This window comes from Saccopteryx bilineata, chromosome 4, assembly GCF_036850765.1.
Source record: "Saccopteryx bilineata isolate mSacBil1 chromosome 4, mSacBil1_pri_phased_curated, whole genome shotgun sequence".
Classification (NCBI taxonomy): Eukaryota; Metazoa; Chordata; class Mammalia; order Chiroptera; family Emballonuridae; genus Saccopteryx; species Saccopteryx bilineata.
In genome coordinates this window covers 201,429,220-201,445,529 of record NC_089493.1, presented here as the reverse complement: position 1 = coordinate 201,445,529, position 16,310 = coordinate 201,429,220, and the positions used below count along the sequence as shown (strand labels likewise).

Here is a 16,310-nt window from a genome sequence, read left to right as displayed (position 1 = left end):
ATGTTCTCCATCAACTCCAGTTCCAGTGACCTGAACCATATTGCATTTTTTGTACTTAATAATTTATTGTTTAGCTTTAGAGCCCCAAAACCCAAATGTCTGAGCAGGCAGAGATACTATTATTCTCAGGTGATTAGAACAAATACATAATTAAATGAGGGGCTGCAGCATCAGTAAGTTTTTACTGTTGTGCACATAATCCAAATCCCTCAAAAACATGACTAAAATCTTGAAGGCAGAATTTATAAGATTACCCTAAAAAGGTCTCATTTGGAGACAGATCTGAAAACAATAAACAATGAAAAAACAAGCCAAATGTCCCCTTCCCTCTTCCAACCTAAGAACTTTGTTTTGGCTTGTGAAAAAACTTTCAAATGAACAAAAACTATTTTGATTAATACTCTTTGGGAATCTATGAAGACCTTTGTGTGACTACTTGGGCCTTTACATTTTCCAAATGCAGACAAAAGTGAAGTGTTACCAGAGGAAGGCTAGGGGGAGTTGAGAGGGACAAATATACAGTGATGAAAAATCATTTGATTTTGGGTGATAGGTACACAACACAATCAACAGTTCAAATGCTATAGAGATGTTTACCTGAAACCTATATCTACTCTTATGTCACCCCATTAAATTTAATTTCGGAAGGGAGGAAAGGAAAGGAAAAGGGAAAAGGAAAAGGAAGGATTTAAGTTCCAAGAATGCAGAAAGTCTTACCAGTCTGTTTACACTGCTGTGTCTGGAGTACCTAGAACTGTGTCTAGCCTGTGCAAAGCACCTCATAGATGTGTCTGCTGAACAAATGCATGTTGTCAAAAGATCGTCATATAAATCTAGTTCTTGGAGTTCTCCCTGCTCCCCCATGGTATTGAGTAAGGCTGGGCCTGCTAGATCTCCCTATCATTGTCCAGATAGCTCCTTTTCCAAAGTCATGCAGAATCCGTCCCTTCTTTGAGGATAAAGGTTATCACAATAGCTTCTACCTTTTCTTTCTCAGTACCAATCTCCTGCTCATTCTCCAATATTTATTAAGAAATCCAGCTCCTGACTCATTCTTGTCCACACCTTTCTCCTATTATGACCTCGAGGAATAAAGATGGACCATCCACTAACCTCAATCCCTGGCTTCAATAACCACCATCTGCACTCCAGGATTCTTCTACAACTGTGCCTGTGGTAACAGTAGCATGGCATAATACTACTAATAATTTCTATCATTTAAGGGTTTATTATGCACTGGACATTGTGCTTGGTGCCACAAAGACCTTATTATCTCATTTAAATTTTTAACAACCCTGTGAAGACATTGAGGTACACAGGTTGAAATAAAATTTTAAATACTCAGCTCAGGAGTAGTGGATCTGTAATTTGAACCCAGGTCAGTCAGACCATTTAGTCTGTTCTTAACCATCCCACTGGGATGAAAAGAATCAGATTTAAACCCTAGCTCTGCCACATGGGCTTTATGACCTTGAGCAAACTTAAAATCTCTCTAGGCCTCCGTTTTCTAATTCATAAAATAGGAATAAAGAAGATGATATAAGCTAAGTGCCTGACATGCCACAAGAGTGTTCCATCCATCCTACCAACAAGCACTTACTGAGCCCCTCCTAAGCACTCACCTGTGGTAGATACTGAAAACAGCAGTGGGTGAACAAACCAGGTCCTGCCTTCACAGGTCTGCAAGCATCTGATGTGTGTGCTCAACATCTGATAGATAAAACAAGCCTTCGAGGAAGTCTGCCAGCCTCCACTTGCCTTTCATCAATCTGCTAGTTATCCTGCTATATAGCAATCTAATGAGGGATCTTTGCTGCTTAAAATCCTTCATCAAAAAGACAAAATCCAAATTTCTTAACACAATATGCTAGAATGGCTGTAGGTTAAAGTGGCTCAATTCCCCTCGTCATCCCACCCCACTCTACCCCCTTTTCTTTAAGCAGTGAAAATCCTTCTTCATGTATCATCTATTTGGAAGGCTGAATTAAAAACCAGATCAAAATATAAACCTACTCTGGTAACAGGCAAAAGAACTGGAGTCACCAGTTTGGCATCCTAAGCCCTTTCCACCCTCATCAAGTGCGTGTGCACACACACACTGCTGCAGCTTCTAAGGCAATGCCATGAGTTGTCAAACTGTGTGAAAACCAAGCATTAGATCAATGTTCCTCTAACTCAGCAGTTCTCAACCTGTGGGTCGCGACCCACAGGTTGAGAACTGCTGCTCTAACTGCAGGGCACAGTCCCATTAATGGATTATGAAATCAATTTAGTAGCTGGAATCAGTGATTTGGAAAACACAAATAAGAGTGCACTACATAAATTAATGTCTAGGTATTGGTATATAAAACCTGTCACATACGTAAACAAACACACGCTAAACTGTGATATAATTTTTTTTTTTTTTTTTTACAGAGACAGAGAGAGTCAGAGTGAGGGATAGACAGAGACAGACAGACAGGAACGGAGAGATGAGAAGCATCAATCATTAGTTTTTCGTTGCATGTTGCGACACCTTAGTTGTTCATTGATTGCTTTCTCATATGTGCCTTGACCGCAGGCCTTCAGCAGACCGAATAACCCCTTGCTCGAGCCAGCGACCTTGGATCCAAGCTGGCAAGCTTTTTGCTCAAGCCAGATAAGCCCATGCTCAAACTGGCAACCTCGGGGTCTCGAACCTGGGTCTCCCGCATCCCAGTCTGACGCTCTATCCACTGCGCCACCGCCTGGTCAGGCTAAATTGTATTTCTTATTGTGGATTATGGTCAAAATGATTTGAAAGCCATTGCTTTATATCATCTATGTAGCCTTAATTCTTCCCATGTTTCCGGTCATATAAAACTCCCTCCATATCAAGCCACTTGCAGTCCTCCAAACTCATCTAGCTCTTTCACTTCTATGCCTGCAAAGTGTGTAAGCTAGGCCTGGTGCTATATTAGTAATGTAAGTGTGAGAAAAACTAAGGTCTTGTCCACATGGCATTTAAGAATCTAGACATACAAATATAATACTAGTCATACAAATATAATAAGTGATTACAGGGACTAGTTACAAGCCTAGGGAATAATCCAGTGACAGTGAACTTGGTTTAATATATAATGTGAACCAAAATAAGCAATCTAAGTGAAACAAATATGGGTTTTCAAAAACATTAATCAAAGGCAATTAGTCTAGGGAGACAAAGGAAGCATCTCTAAATAATCAATTAGCAGAGATCTAAAGAGTATGTCAGTTAACTAGGTAATTGGGGGGGGGGGGAGCATTCCAGACATAACAGAATATAAGCCACCATGAGAAAGGGAAGCATGCCGGAGCCCAAAAACCAAGTGGGAGAGAGATACCAAACAGATCTGGAAAAGTGAGCAGTGACCCCGGTAGGGTCTTAAGGACTAGGATTTTGTTTTCTGTCCTTGGAGTAACAGGAAGCCACTGGAAGATTTAAACAGGTGATGATGCAATAGGAGTTGTAAAGACACTATGACTGGAAGAAGTGATTACAGGGACTAGTTACAAGCCTAGGGAATAATCCAGTGACAGTGAACTTGCTTTAATATATGAAAAATTAGGGGTAGGGGAAGAGAAGGCAGTGGTACTGAATACAGGCTGATGACCTCTGGCTTGCAAAACTGGTTGGATGGTGCTGCCAGGTTTGGAGAAGACTGTGGGTTCGTTCTTAGATGTTACATTTACAGTGACTTTGAGTTAGGTATGTATCCTGACTAAAAGAATCTGGTGTCAGGGGTTTGCAGACGGTACATGAAAGTGGGCATACGAGAGTGAGGAAAATGTCTGGAGTTAAGCCCTTTTAAAGACCTCTCCATTTCCAGGTGTTATATTCCTACTTCTGTATGATTACACATAGTTAACTACACAAGCCTACCTACTTTAAAGTTCAAATATAGAAATAATAAAATAAAAAGTAAAATCTGTTCACTCCTTGTGTAATTAATATTAATAACTCAATATGCACCCTTATATATTTTGATGGGATTACTAAACCCCAGTTTTCCATAACCTATTTTATTTCTTAATCAGCAATATAGTGAGAATATTCTTCTATAGCAAGGTATAGATCTATTTTACTCACCTGGAGGGCTACAAAGTATTGTATGGTAGGACTGTATCACAATTTAACCAACCCCTGGCAGACAGTTACCTGATCCCACTTCTACCCCACTTCTGCCTTGCTCAGCAAACCGTAATTCTGTTCCAACAGTAACGTGGTCAGACTTAGGTGATGGTTCATGATTGGCGTTAAGTCAACTGAGGCCATTCTGTTGCCCACCTTGTCAACTTCCCTTGCAGCTACAGGTAGCCATGTTATCAGGTTCTGGCTAATGACTCTAAAAGGTCCACTATGAGAGTTCCTGAGTAAGCTTTTGCTTTCTTGATAAAGAACTCACACAAATACTACTCTCTCTACCTTTTCTTCCTGTTTTGTACATAGAAGTTCCAAAAAGCCCTTTGCAACTACAAAACCATAAACTAACACTAAGAATAAGCAGAAAGGCAGAGAGAAAGCCTGGGGTGGTAAAAATACACACACATGAGCACCAACTCATTTTAAAGAATCCAAATGTATTTCCAGCTTAAAAGTCTAAAAAAGTAAAATAAAATGTTTTGAATCAAAGATTCAGAGACATTAAGTGATGCTCTACAAAAATAAGAAACACATTTAGAACAACGTATTAGAGATAATACTTTCAACTGTTACTGAGAACATCTTTACATGTTGGGTCCAGAAATGCCTTTCTGGTTCCCTGCCAAGCATATCCTCTGTCCTGCAACTTGACAGGATAGCCTGCGTGCACAATCTCTCATACCGCTTGAATTACCTTGTTTGAGATTTCTATCTTCTTTTGCCTGCAATTTGAAAATGTATCAGATTAAGAAATAATCTTTTACACAAAAGCTGGAAGGTATCTGATTTGGGTAAATAATTACTTTTCTTAAATTCATAACTAGAATAAAAATGAAACTCAAAAAAACTAAAAGCAAAAAAAAATTCTTTTTGAAAAAAAGTGTTTCCTAGCTATTTAATTCTAGAAAACAATTTCTATTATTTTACTCTAAAGTCGATGGTTTCTTCTGTTCTCAATTTTACCAGCTTCTCATATTCTAGCAAAAAATGTAAGATGTTAGATTTCTGAAGTTTAGCAACATATAGCTCCACTTAAATAAACTCAAAGGCTATTAAATTAGTAAATTTATATCATGAGTAAATTATAATTAAAAATATTAGACACAGTACAGAGAGAACTGGATGGAGGGTGGCGGAGGACGATCTATCTTCGGTGATGGGTATGCCACAGAACTAAATGACAAGATAACCTGAAAATGTTTTCTTTGAATGTATGTACCCTGATTTATTGATGTCACCCCATTAAAATAAAAATTTATTTATAAAAAAAAAATTAGACACAAAAAAATGTGTAATCTAAAACACAGTTTACATCTATGCGTCTAAACAAACAGAAGCTCACATTTGTACTACTTTTACAGTTTACAAAGTGCTTTCATATATATTTCTTATTTTCTATTCAAGACAGACACATACGATAAATATTCTTATTTCAAAGTTGGAAATTGACCCAGACATTTTTCAGTGCTTTAATCACTATAGTGTAGCTCTGAGAGTGTGATCTACAAAAGGTGTTAATAATGCAAATATCACATATATCTCGGAGTTTTATCACCATTTTAAAGTTTCCATTTTCTTAACAAAAGAAAATAAAAAAGTTTTCTGCAATCCAATAATAAAAATGTGAAATATATAGACAGTATACTAACCCAATGAGTAAGGCCTACCAGAAGCTAAGTCTACTTTGGGAATTCTATAGTTATCTAATATACAGAGCACCAGTACCAAAACCACATTTAGATGAGTAATTTTTTTATTTTCGAAAAAATAATGCAGGAAACTCTTGTTGCCTCCAAGTATAATGTACAGACATATGTGTTAGGGTGTATAGGTAGCCAGGAGGAAGGATACAGAAAAATACTTTATCCAGATCTCGAGTTCTAGGGCCTCTGATTACCCCAGCTTAGGCCAAAAGGAACCTGACAATTTGGTCACATGTCTCATCTTCAGTAATAAATTTATTTTTCTTTCCCCACTCCCTTTTTTTTCTAAGTATCACTTAGACTAGAAATTCCAACAAGTAGCTTTTTAATAATTTTTTAAATATATACTTTATTTATTTTACAGAGACGGGGCAGTATGAACAAGAAGTAATTGCTTCACTCTAGCTGTTCACTGGTTGCTTGTCATATGTGCCTTGACTGGGTAAGCCCAGGGTTTCAAACCAGCAACCTTGGCGTCCAGGTTGGCACTCTATTCACTGCGTGCACCACAGGCCAGGCATACAGGTAGCTTTTCTTTCTGAATTTTCTTCTCTACTACAGAACAATTTTCAGAATTTTCCTTTCCTATTCTAAATCTTAAAGGCATTTCTTTACAGTAGATGAGGGAGCTATAGCTTATATTCACTGGCAGAAAAGGGTCAATTCCAGCATTAATTTCCCAGCAAAGAGCTAAGAGAAGTGTGAACAGAACAGCAGAGTGGTAAGTGGCAGAGCAGTGACACCTGCACTCAGAAGGCTGTACTGCAGTCCCCAGGTCTGAGTTCATCCTTTTGTTTCTGTTCTGCCAATTTAGAAAGGAAAGTTCTGGCTGGTACTGAGTTCAAAGCAGATCCAGTATGTTTAAATCATTGGTTCAATGAATCGCTCTTTTTGATGTTATAATGTTTTTATTTCATTTGAGAACATTTTCAATAAATACTTGAGTTTGAGGCCTTGGCTAGGTAATCTGTTTGTAGCAGAAATCAGACTTCTCTGGCTAAAACTCCATCGCCAGCAATGGACTCCATCAAAACTACAAATGTCAGCACACTGAATATTTCAATACTGTTCTCAACTGTTCATATCTAAATATTTCAGCTATGAAACAAACCAATGTAAGTGCTTAATATATAATACAAATCAAGATTCTTCACAGAAGAAAACAATGAAAGACTAATTCTCTAAAAGTCACCTGTTCGTTAGTTCTTCAATATTACATTATTTCAAAAATAATAAAATTTATGCACCATTACATGTTTTCTCAACATTATTTATCTAAGTTCTAAGGGATATAAACAAGGAAGTATAAGTCAGAATTGTTTTTATAAACTTTCGATTTTTTGTTGTTGCATATCTTATATTAATGAATATATGGAGAAAAGGACAAATGTACATTTAAATCATTAGTGAATTTTGCCTCTATGGCTTATACATGACAAGATAAAATAACAAAGTTCAATAAGTTCATCCATGCCCTATGAACTTTAATGCACTCATCAAATAACTTGATTCAGTCACTATTTGTTAGTTTTAAAATTTTTTTAAAGCTGCACACCATACTTTATTATACATTTCTGAATCAAGAGGGAGTAAATTGTGATACAGCTCCCTCATGCCACTCACTCTTTTGGACGAAAAAGTTCAGCAATGAAATAAGAGTTTCCAGACTCTTAGTTTAAAAAGCTTGAATTGTGTTCTATGACTGACCTTCACTCTACAGTTCCTTTGACCCAAGGCACGGTCCCTGGTGCATTTTTCTGAGGTTTAGTTTCCGGGAAGTTTTCTGCAAACCTCTCTCGTGCTTTCTCCCAGTTCTTTTTGTTCTTGTTTTGGAGAAGGTGAACATCTTCAATTAAGGATGGTTTGCTGGTTCCCAAGCCTGCATGTGTTCGCCGAAGCTGAAGCTGGATCTGTTACCGAGAGTGGAGCAGAGGACTTACTACTGTACAGTCAGAGCATATTGAAATCTGCTGTGTCCAACATGGTATCTTAACTATAATGCTTTGACTTAGAAAAGATTGATGTTAAAAAAAAAAACCTGTCAAAAGCATCAGATACTACAGGAATACATACATGAAACTTATACATGGAAAGTAAACTCATTTTCTACATTGCCTTGCCTAACAATAAGGACAGCTGGCTCTACAAAAAAAATAAAATGCTCCTTAAATAGCACTGAATTTCACTGAAATACTGCAGAATCTGTCATCCCACTGTAACCAAAAGTAAGGCAATAGAGGTTTTTTTTTTTTTACAGCAACAGAGAGAGAGTCAGAGAGAGGGATAGGGACAGACAGACAGGAACGGAGAGATGAGAAGCATCATCAGTTTTTTGTTGCAGCACCTCAGTTGTTCATTGATTGCTTTCTCATATGTGCCTTGACCGCGGGCCTTCAGCAGACTAAGTAACCCCTTGCTCGAGCCAGCGACCTTGGGTCCAAGCTGGTGAGCTTTGCTCAAACCAGATGAGCCCGCGCTCAAGCTGGCGACCTCAGGGTCTCGAACCTGGGTCCTCCGTATCCCAGTCCAATGCTCTACCCACTGCGCCACTGCCTGGTCATGCGGCAATAGAGGTATTTAAATCTACTGTCCTAGCCTCACCTAAGTAAGTGAACAAGTAAGTTAAACATGAAGTCATAAAAAGAACTTGACTGCTTATTTTCAGTAAAGGAGGAAAATAGTTATTATTCTGAGATTAAAGCTACCAGTTACTGAGTACCTAATGTATGTCAGGTACCATGCTAGGGGCTTTATCTTCATGACAGCACTGAAAAACAGTTCTAATCATCTCCATTTTTACACATGAAAACTGAAGTCTAAATTTGCCCTGAGTCCTACAGATAGTTAAGTGATAGAGCACATATTCTAACCAGGTCTGACTAAAACCCATGTTTTTCCCATTGTAACTTAAGGAAGTGAGAAAACTTACATTACATTCACAGTGACCCATTCATTATTTATTTAAGTATTAACTAATTACAAAGAAAGTTCTTTAGTCATATTACTTTGTAAAGTTTTTGTGAAAGAGAATTCGAACCCTGATGAACCATGGGACTGCAGGATTAAATCACTGTATTGTTTTTCAAACACTATTCTATTGCTTGTTACATGCTCTGATTCCGGAAGCCAACAAATTGTCCAGTAAATACAGAATCTGCCTATTTGTAAAGAAACACTGTAGCTGCTCCTGCAAAGCTTAATACCAGGAAATCATAAAAAACAACTAAAAAATACAGAAAAACATATAGCTCAGGAAATAACATTTACCAGCTCCTCTGAAGGAAAAAACTCTAAGAGGCTTCCTGAAAAACATTAAAAATAAAATAATGCATGCATATGTATTTGGTAATCATAATGTCACAAAGGCAGAAGTCATGTCTGTTTTCTCTTGCTATTATACTACTAGTTAAGGCAATGGCTGACACATATTAGATACATAGTAAATATATCCACTATAAAAATAAACAGTTAAAGAAAACACAAGTCTTACCGGAGTTTTCATTCCTCCACCATCCTTCCCTAGGCCCTCTCCTTTTTTCCAACCCATCTTCTCCAACATCTTCCGACCTTTGTTGCTATCAGTAATTTCACTTTAAAAAAATTAAGATAGTTGATTTCTAAAAGACTATTTTGATCACATTTATAATGAATGAATAAATTAAAAACAGTTGGCACTACTACTTTAGAAAACTACTTTGGAAAAGTTAAAACTTACAAATGAACAGATGCAGGAGCATCATCTCTTTGGAAAGTTCCTTCACTTCCAATATGCTTCCTACGTTTTCCTGCTCTGTCTTTATATTTTGGATTCTTCAAGGCCTTTTCATCTTCATAGTCTGTATTCTTTATAAATGCAGAATATTCATTTAAAATAAGCTGATGAAAATGTAACATCTGTATATTTGCCTTACTTAGCAAATATGGTTCAATATGGTCTCTAATAAACAATGTATTAAAACAAACCATGATGTAAATGAAGACAATTATGTTACTGAATATGCTGTTTTTATTCTACACCCTTTAAAGTGTTTATCTGAAGTAGTACTTAAACAAATTATAGAGAGTATAAATTATATGTAAATTATAATAGGTAATCATAAGATATAGTGAAACAAAGTATATTTTGACTTAATGTTGTATACTCATATTCTCATATTAACTACTAGTATTCAAAAAAATATGTAGTACTTAAAAAAAAAACAAAAAAACCCATCCCTCCTTTCCTCTAGGAATTGAAAACAAAGGACCTAAAAGAATTTGATCACTATTTCCTAGAAAGGAAAATGTAGGCAGTCGTTTAAAAATTGGATAAAAAAGCAAACTTTTTAACCCTGACTATAATTGTACCTTTTTGCTTCAATACAGCTCTATCTACACATATAATTCATCTATCACTCAACAAATATTTACTGGTAAGGAGTGTGTGCTCCATGCTAGATGATGGAATGGAAAGAAATTTCTAATTCCAGAAGACAGACACACACAGTCTCTAACAAGCTACAGTATGATTGGTTCAACAATAAAGGTATGCACAATACACAAAGGAGGAGGAAGTCAATTCAGCTTGGGGCTTCAAAGAAAGTTTCCCTCCACTATTCATTATTCCTTGCTGATCTTTATAGAAACTATAAAGTCTGACATTCACCCACAGAAATGCTAGGGGCTGCTAGAGCAATTCAAGGAAAGTACCACAGAAGTTTTTACTTAATTCTGCTTTTAATCAGAGAAGAAAAACTGATCCTAATGAGTCTTTTTCCTCCAAAAGACGACAGAGAAACTGAGTTAAAATTTTTAGGAAAATAGTTTATTCTCTCCTTAAATATTTTCCATTTTCCTCCCAAATTAGCCCCTTGACATTTTTTTCTGTTATGATTTATCTCTCAGTACAAAAGTAACAACAAATACATATTTTGCAAAATATGTATTATTTTGGCAGCATCTTTTCCCACATCTTCATGTGTGAAAAAAGTACTAGACAAACACACTTAAGACTTACATTCTATATATCTAGCTAGTTCTGTCATTTAGTAGTATAGTAGTTGGTTGACCCTTAGCTTTAGTTTCTCAAATCTACACTAAGAAATATTAATTACCTTCTTGGGATTAAATGGCAACATTTCCTTACAGCCTGATTGAGGTATATAAACATATAATAAATTACACATAAAGTGTACAATTAGACACATTTGAGGTGTTTACACCTAAGAAACCATCACCACAATCAAGATAATAAACATATCCATCTCCCACAAAAGTATCCATGTCATTTTTTGTACTCTATCCCTCAGATCCTCCCTGTGCATCCTCCTTCTCTTGCATTCAGGCAACCAGACCTTTCTGTTGCTTACATACTTGCTTTCCTAGACGGTTATATAAGTAGAAATATGTACTATGTACTCTTGTTGCCTGGCTTCTTTCACTCAGCATGACTGAGATTCATCCATATTGCAGCCTGTATCAATAGTTCACGCTTCTTCTTTGCTAAATACTATTTGACCATATAGCTATAACAACTTTATTTTCCATTCATGGGATAAACATATAAGTTTTTTCCAGTTTTGGCTATTAGAAAAAAATCTGCTATGAACATTTATTTACTAGTCTTTGTATGAACATATGCTATCATTTCTCTTATATATATTTATTACTATTCTTGGAGTAGAATAGAATTGTATCATAGGTGAATCATATATGTATTTAACTTTTAAAGAAACCACTAAACTGTTTTCCAAAGTAATCACACCATTTTATGTTCTCACCAGCAGTGTGTGTTTCAGTTCGTCCAATAACCACCAACACTTGGTAGTTAGTCTTTTTAACTGATTTTAATTTGCATTTCCCTCAACATCTTATCATGTGTTTATTTGCCATCTGTACATCAGCTTGAAGTGTCCTTTCAAATCTTTTGCTCTTTTTTTAATTGACTTGTTTTTACTGAGTTTAAGAGTTCATTATATATTCTAGATATAAGATATGATTTTTAGCCTGAGCATTAAGTGTTGACCTAAAATGCTGACTGAGGTAGACAGTTCAAAACCCTAGGCTTGCCTGGTCAAGATACATATGAGAAGCAACTACTACAAGTTCCTAATTCTCTCCCTGCCTTTCTCTCTCTCTCTCCTCTCTCTGAAATAAATCTTTTTTTTAAAGCAAGAGAGAGAGAAACAGCGACAGACAGGCAGACTGACAGGAAGGGACAGAGATGAGAAGCATCAAATCGTAGTGCGGCCCAATAGTTGTTGATTGCTTTTTATATGTGGCTTGACCAGGGGGCTCTAGCTGAGCCAGTGACTCCTTTCTCAAGCCAGCAACCTTGGGCTTCAAGCCAGTGACCTTTGGGCTCAAACCAGTGACTATGGGATCATGCCAATGATCTCATGCTCTAGCCAGGGACCTTAGTGTCTGGGACCTCAGCATCCATGGTCAACATTCTATCCACTGCACCACCACTGGTCAGGCAACAAATATACTCTTTAAAAAAAAGGGCCCTGGCCGGCTGGCTCAGCATATAAGAGCATCAACCTAGCATGCAGACATCCTGGGTTTGATCCCCAATCAGGGCACACATGAGAACTGACCATCTGCTTCTCTTTCTCTTCCTCTACCCCTTCTCTCTCTCCTCCTCTCGTAGCCAGTGGCTCGACTGGTTCGAGCGTCAGCTCCACGCACTGAGAATAGCTCAGTTGGTATGAGCATCAGCCTCAGGTGCTAAGGATAGCTTGGCTGATCTGGGCATTGGCCCCAAACAGGGGCTGCCGGGTGTGGATCCAGGTCGGGGCACATGCAGGAGTCTATCTCTCCTCCTCTCATTAAAAAACAAAAAAAAAAAGATATGATTTTTATCAGTTAATGATTTGCAAATATTTTTTCCAGTCTGTGGTTTACCTTTTCATTCTCTTAACGGTATCTCTGAAGAAACAGAAGTATTAGAGGAAGTGCAATTTATTAATGTTTTTTATTTTTTTTAAAGATTTTATTCAATTTTCAGAGAGGGGAGAGAGAGAGAGAAAGGAAAAGAGGGGGAGAGAGAGAGAGAAGAAGGGAGGAGCAGGAAGCATCAACCCCTATATGTGCCTTGACCAGGTAAGGCCAGGGTTTCTAACCGGCGACCTCAGTGTTCCAGGTCGACACTTTATCCACTGCGCCACCACAGGTCAGGCCTATTAATATGTTCTTTTATGGACTGTGCTTTCAGTGTTAGATATCTAAAATAATCGGCCCTTTTTAAAAAAATTTTTATTTACTGATTTTTTTCTTTTAAGAGAATGAGAAACAGAAACATCAATCTGTTCCTATAAATGCGCTCACTGGGGATTGAACCCATGTTCGTGTAATCAGGACGATGCTCTAATCAACTGAGCTACTCAGCCAGGGCCACCTAACCATTTTTTTAAGGTTTGTTTCTACAAGTTTTATAGTTTTTGGTTTTAAATTCTTATCTATAATCAATTTGTGTATTATATAATGTGAATCAAAGTTCTTTTTGTTGCTGTTTTTGCACTTGGCAATCCAATTGTTCCAGTATGTTTGTTGAAAAAGATCATCCTTTCTCCACCAAATTGCCTTCACACCTTTGTAGAAATCACACACATATACACACGTGTGCACACACACATACACATCTGTTTATATGGATCTATTTCCAAATTCATTATTCTGTTCCCCTAACCTATTTGTTTATTTTTATGCCATACTATACTATCTTAATTCTGTAGTTTACAGTAAGTCTTGAAATCAGGCAGGGTTAGTCTTTCAACTATGTTCTTCAATGGTAACATTTTAATGCAAGTTTTTAAAACCCAGAAATAGCTACTCAAATGTAGAGTACTATTATCATTTTTCTACTTCAACCTTAACAGTTGTTAGGGCAACAGTAAACAACCAAAACAATTACATCAACCTGAAAATCATTTTAAATACCGGTAACATTTTTATATTTAAAATGGACTATGCATATCTAAAGGCATTTTTACTCAAAACCAGGTATATAATTTTGAACACATACAACAATATTTAACATCCTTACCCGCAAACCATATTTTACTCGTATTTTCTTTAATTCTTTTCTCCTTTCCAACTCTTTTTCCTCCTTGCTTAGTGTTGGACCAACTAAAAGGAAAAAGTGAGTTTGGTTTAAAAAGAAAATCTCAATAAATCTAATAGATTTTATATAAATTAATACTCTTATTTAATAATAAAAAAACTAATTTAAGCCTGATCAGACGGTGGCGCAGTGGAAAGAGTAACGGACTGGGATGCAGAGGACTCAGGTTTGAAACCCCAAGGTCACCAGCTTGAGCATGGGCTCATCCAGTTTGAGTGCAGGCTCACCAGCTTGAGTGCAGGGTCACCGGCTTGAGCCCAAGGTCACTGGCTTGAACAAGGGATTACTCGCTCTGCTGTAGCCCCCAGTCAAGGCACATATGAGAAAGCAATCAATGAATAACTAAGGTGCCACAACAAAGAATTGATGCTTCTCATCTCTTTCCCTTCCTGTCTGTCTGTCCCTATCTGTCCCTCTCTTTGTCACAAAACAAAAAACAAAAACTAATTAATAATATTAGCATCCCATCTATAGATTAATCAAAAGTGCAAATAAACATTAATGTAAAGGCATCTTGGGTTGTGATGATGTCCTTTCAGCATTTGGGTAATTAAACCTACTTGGAAAGTACACCAAAACTCAAAGATTATAGGAATGTTACAGTATAGATAACAAAAGAAACACCACACATTTCAATTTTTTGTTATTATTATAAGAGCATCCAAATGTAGAAATACTGTGAATCTTCCAAAGAAATGTAGACATGTGCAAAAGAAAAATTACAGAACCCAAGATTCACATTATTTTATAATGTGTCATCCTTATTTTCATAATCTACAATCAGAAAACAAAATATACAATGACCATGTAAAATTAGTATCTATTTGGGGGAAAGCTGAGGTGAAAAATTAATTTTTACTAGTTCAAAGTATTTAAATTTTAAAAGCTTAGATGAGTGGATTTAAAGCAAGATGGCAACTTTCTACAATGTTATTTACTATAGAAAATAATAGTATATACACAGATGATATATCAACATAAACTGCAAGTAGGAAAGCAAATGTATCAATAACTCTTAATATCTTGGCTAATATTTTCTATATTATTATTATATGACAGAGTTTAACTGTGGATAACTTTTTCATATCAGTAAATAGATGTTAAAATAAAACAATCTTTATTATAGTTATGTCACAATTACTCTTTTGAAGAAGATTTAGCTAATATTGCAGTGCTGCGCTTCAAAAGCCTATTAAACTAGATTAGCAAAAACAGAGCTAATGATTAGGTCAGAAAGTGACCTAATGCTATAAAAGCACAGCTAATTATTACATAGAAAAATCAACTACAATCATAATTGACTAGCCTAGGTCTCAAATTTGAAATACATGTAATTTCTTAGTCTCTTTTGATACTATTCACTGAAATATAAATTATCTCAATACAGTATTATATCAAAATGCATTATATCGATATGAAACTTATAGCCAAGTGATACATTTTTAGAACACTCCAGTGAATTAAGTTTTCATGCCAACATATAACAATATGTTTCACATACCAAAAGATTCATCTTTCTTATCAAGACGCAGGTGAGCTCTAACCTGCCCTGGCTCACAGCCGTCACAGGTGTCACTGCCCGGGTGAATGTGAAAGGACAGCACAGTCTCTCCAATTTTCACTTCATCTCCGTGCTCAAGTATGTAAGGGTCACACTTAGTTTTAGGCTGAAGGGGAAAATTACAAAACAAATCCAAAAGAGTTGCACATGATTATTTTATGTTAAATAGAAGTAATGTCTGTCTGATTATATCAAAAATTTTGAGATGAGTCTCAATAAGATAGATACACATAGGCACACACATTTTCACAACTTGAGGATGATCCATATGTTCTACTAGTGGAGAAAATGACTGAGCTGACAAACTTCTAATTTTTATATTATCAAACACCACAATCTCCTATCTTCATTACTAATCCTATCAGAGAAATGCCCAACCCAAATTTCAAACAATCTATTACCAAAATGAATAATCACAGTAAAAAAGATAAAAGGTAAGGAGGATAAGTACATCATTATTCTTTTTCCTCTTCTTTTCTCTTTAAAAATCAGTTTTATTTCATTTTTGATTCTTACAGACTAAGAATATGGCCTTCCTTCCAGTGCCAAGCACTTTGCTATATGCTGAAGATAGAAGAGTAAATTGGATAAACACAGCTCCTGCCTTCAGGGAGTTTAATTATAGTTTAGCAACATTTACATTAAAACAAATTTTTTAAAAACTCAAAAAAGCCTGACCAGGAAGTGGCTCAGTGGATAGTGTTGGACTGGGACGTGGAGGACCCAGGTTCGAAATTCCAAGGTCACCAGCTCGAGCGCGAGCTCATCCAGCTTGAGCATAGTCTCACCAGCTTGAGTGCA

General features: G+C 36.5%; 1 protein-coding gene across 3 annotated transcripts in view; it reads right to left on the bottom strand.

Annotated features, from left to right (window-relative positions):
* Positions 1-2,390: 2,390 nt before the first annotated feature.
* Positions 2,391-16,310, bottom strand: part of AGGF1 (angiogenic factor with G-patch and FHA domains 1) — a 40,110-nt gene continuing 26,190 nt past the window's right edge. For 2 of the 3 annotated variants that reach the window (XM_066273602.1, XM_066273600.1), the window contains exons 10-14: positions 15,450-15,615; positions 13,871-13,953; positions 9,560-9,687; positions 9,335-9,434; positions 7,094-7,754 (exon numbers count right to left, since the gene is read on the bottom strand). In XM_066273602.1, coding sequence (XP_066129699.1) covers positions 7,554-7,754; positions 9,335-9,434; positions 9,560-9,687; positions 13,871-13,953; positions 15,450-15,615 — 678 coding nt within the window. In that variant the 3' untranslated portion in view covers positions 7,094-7,553. Of the gene's footprint in view, positions 4,864-7,093; positions 7,755-9,334; positions 9,435-9,559; positions 9,688-13,870; positions 13,954-15,449; positions 15,616-16,310 lie in introns of those variants that run through there. The other variant, XM_066273601.1, reaches the window with a different exon arrangement.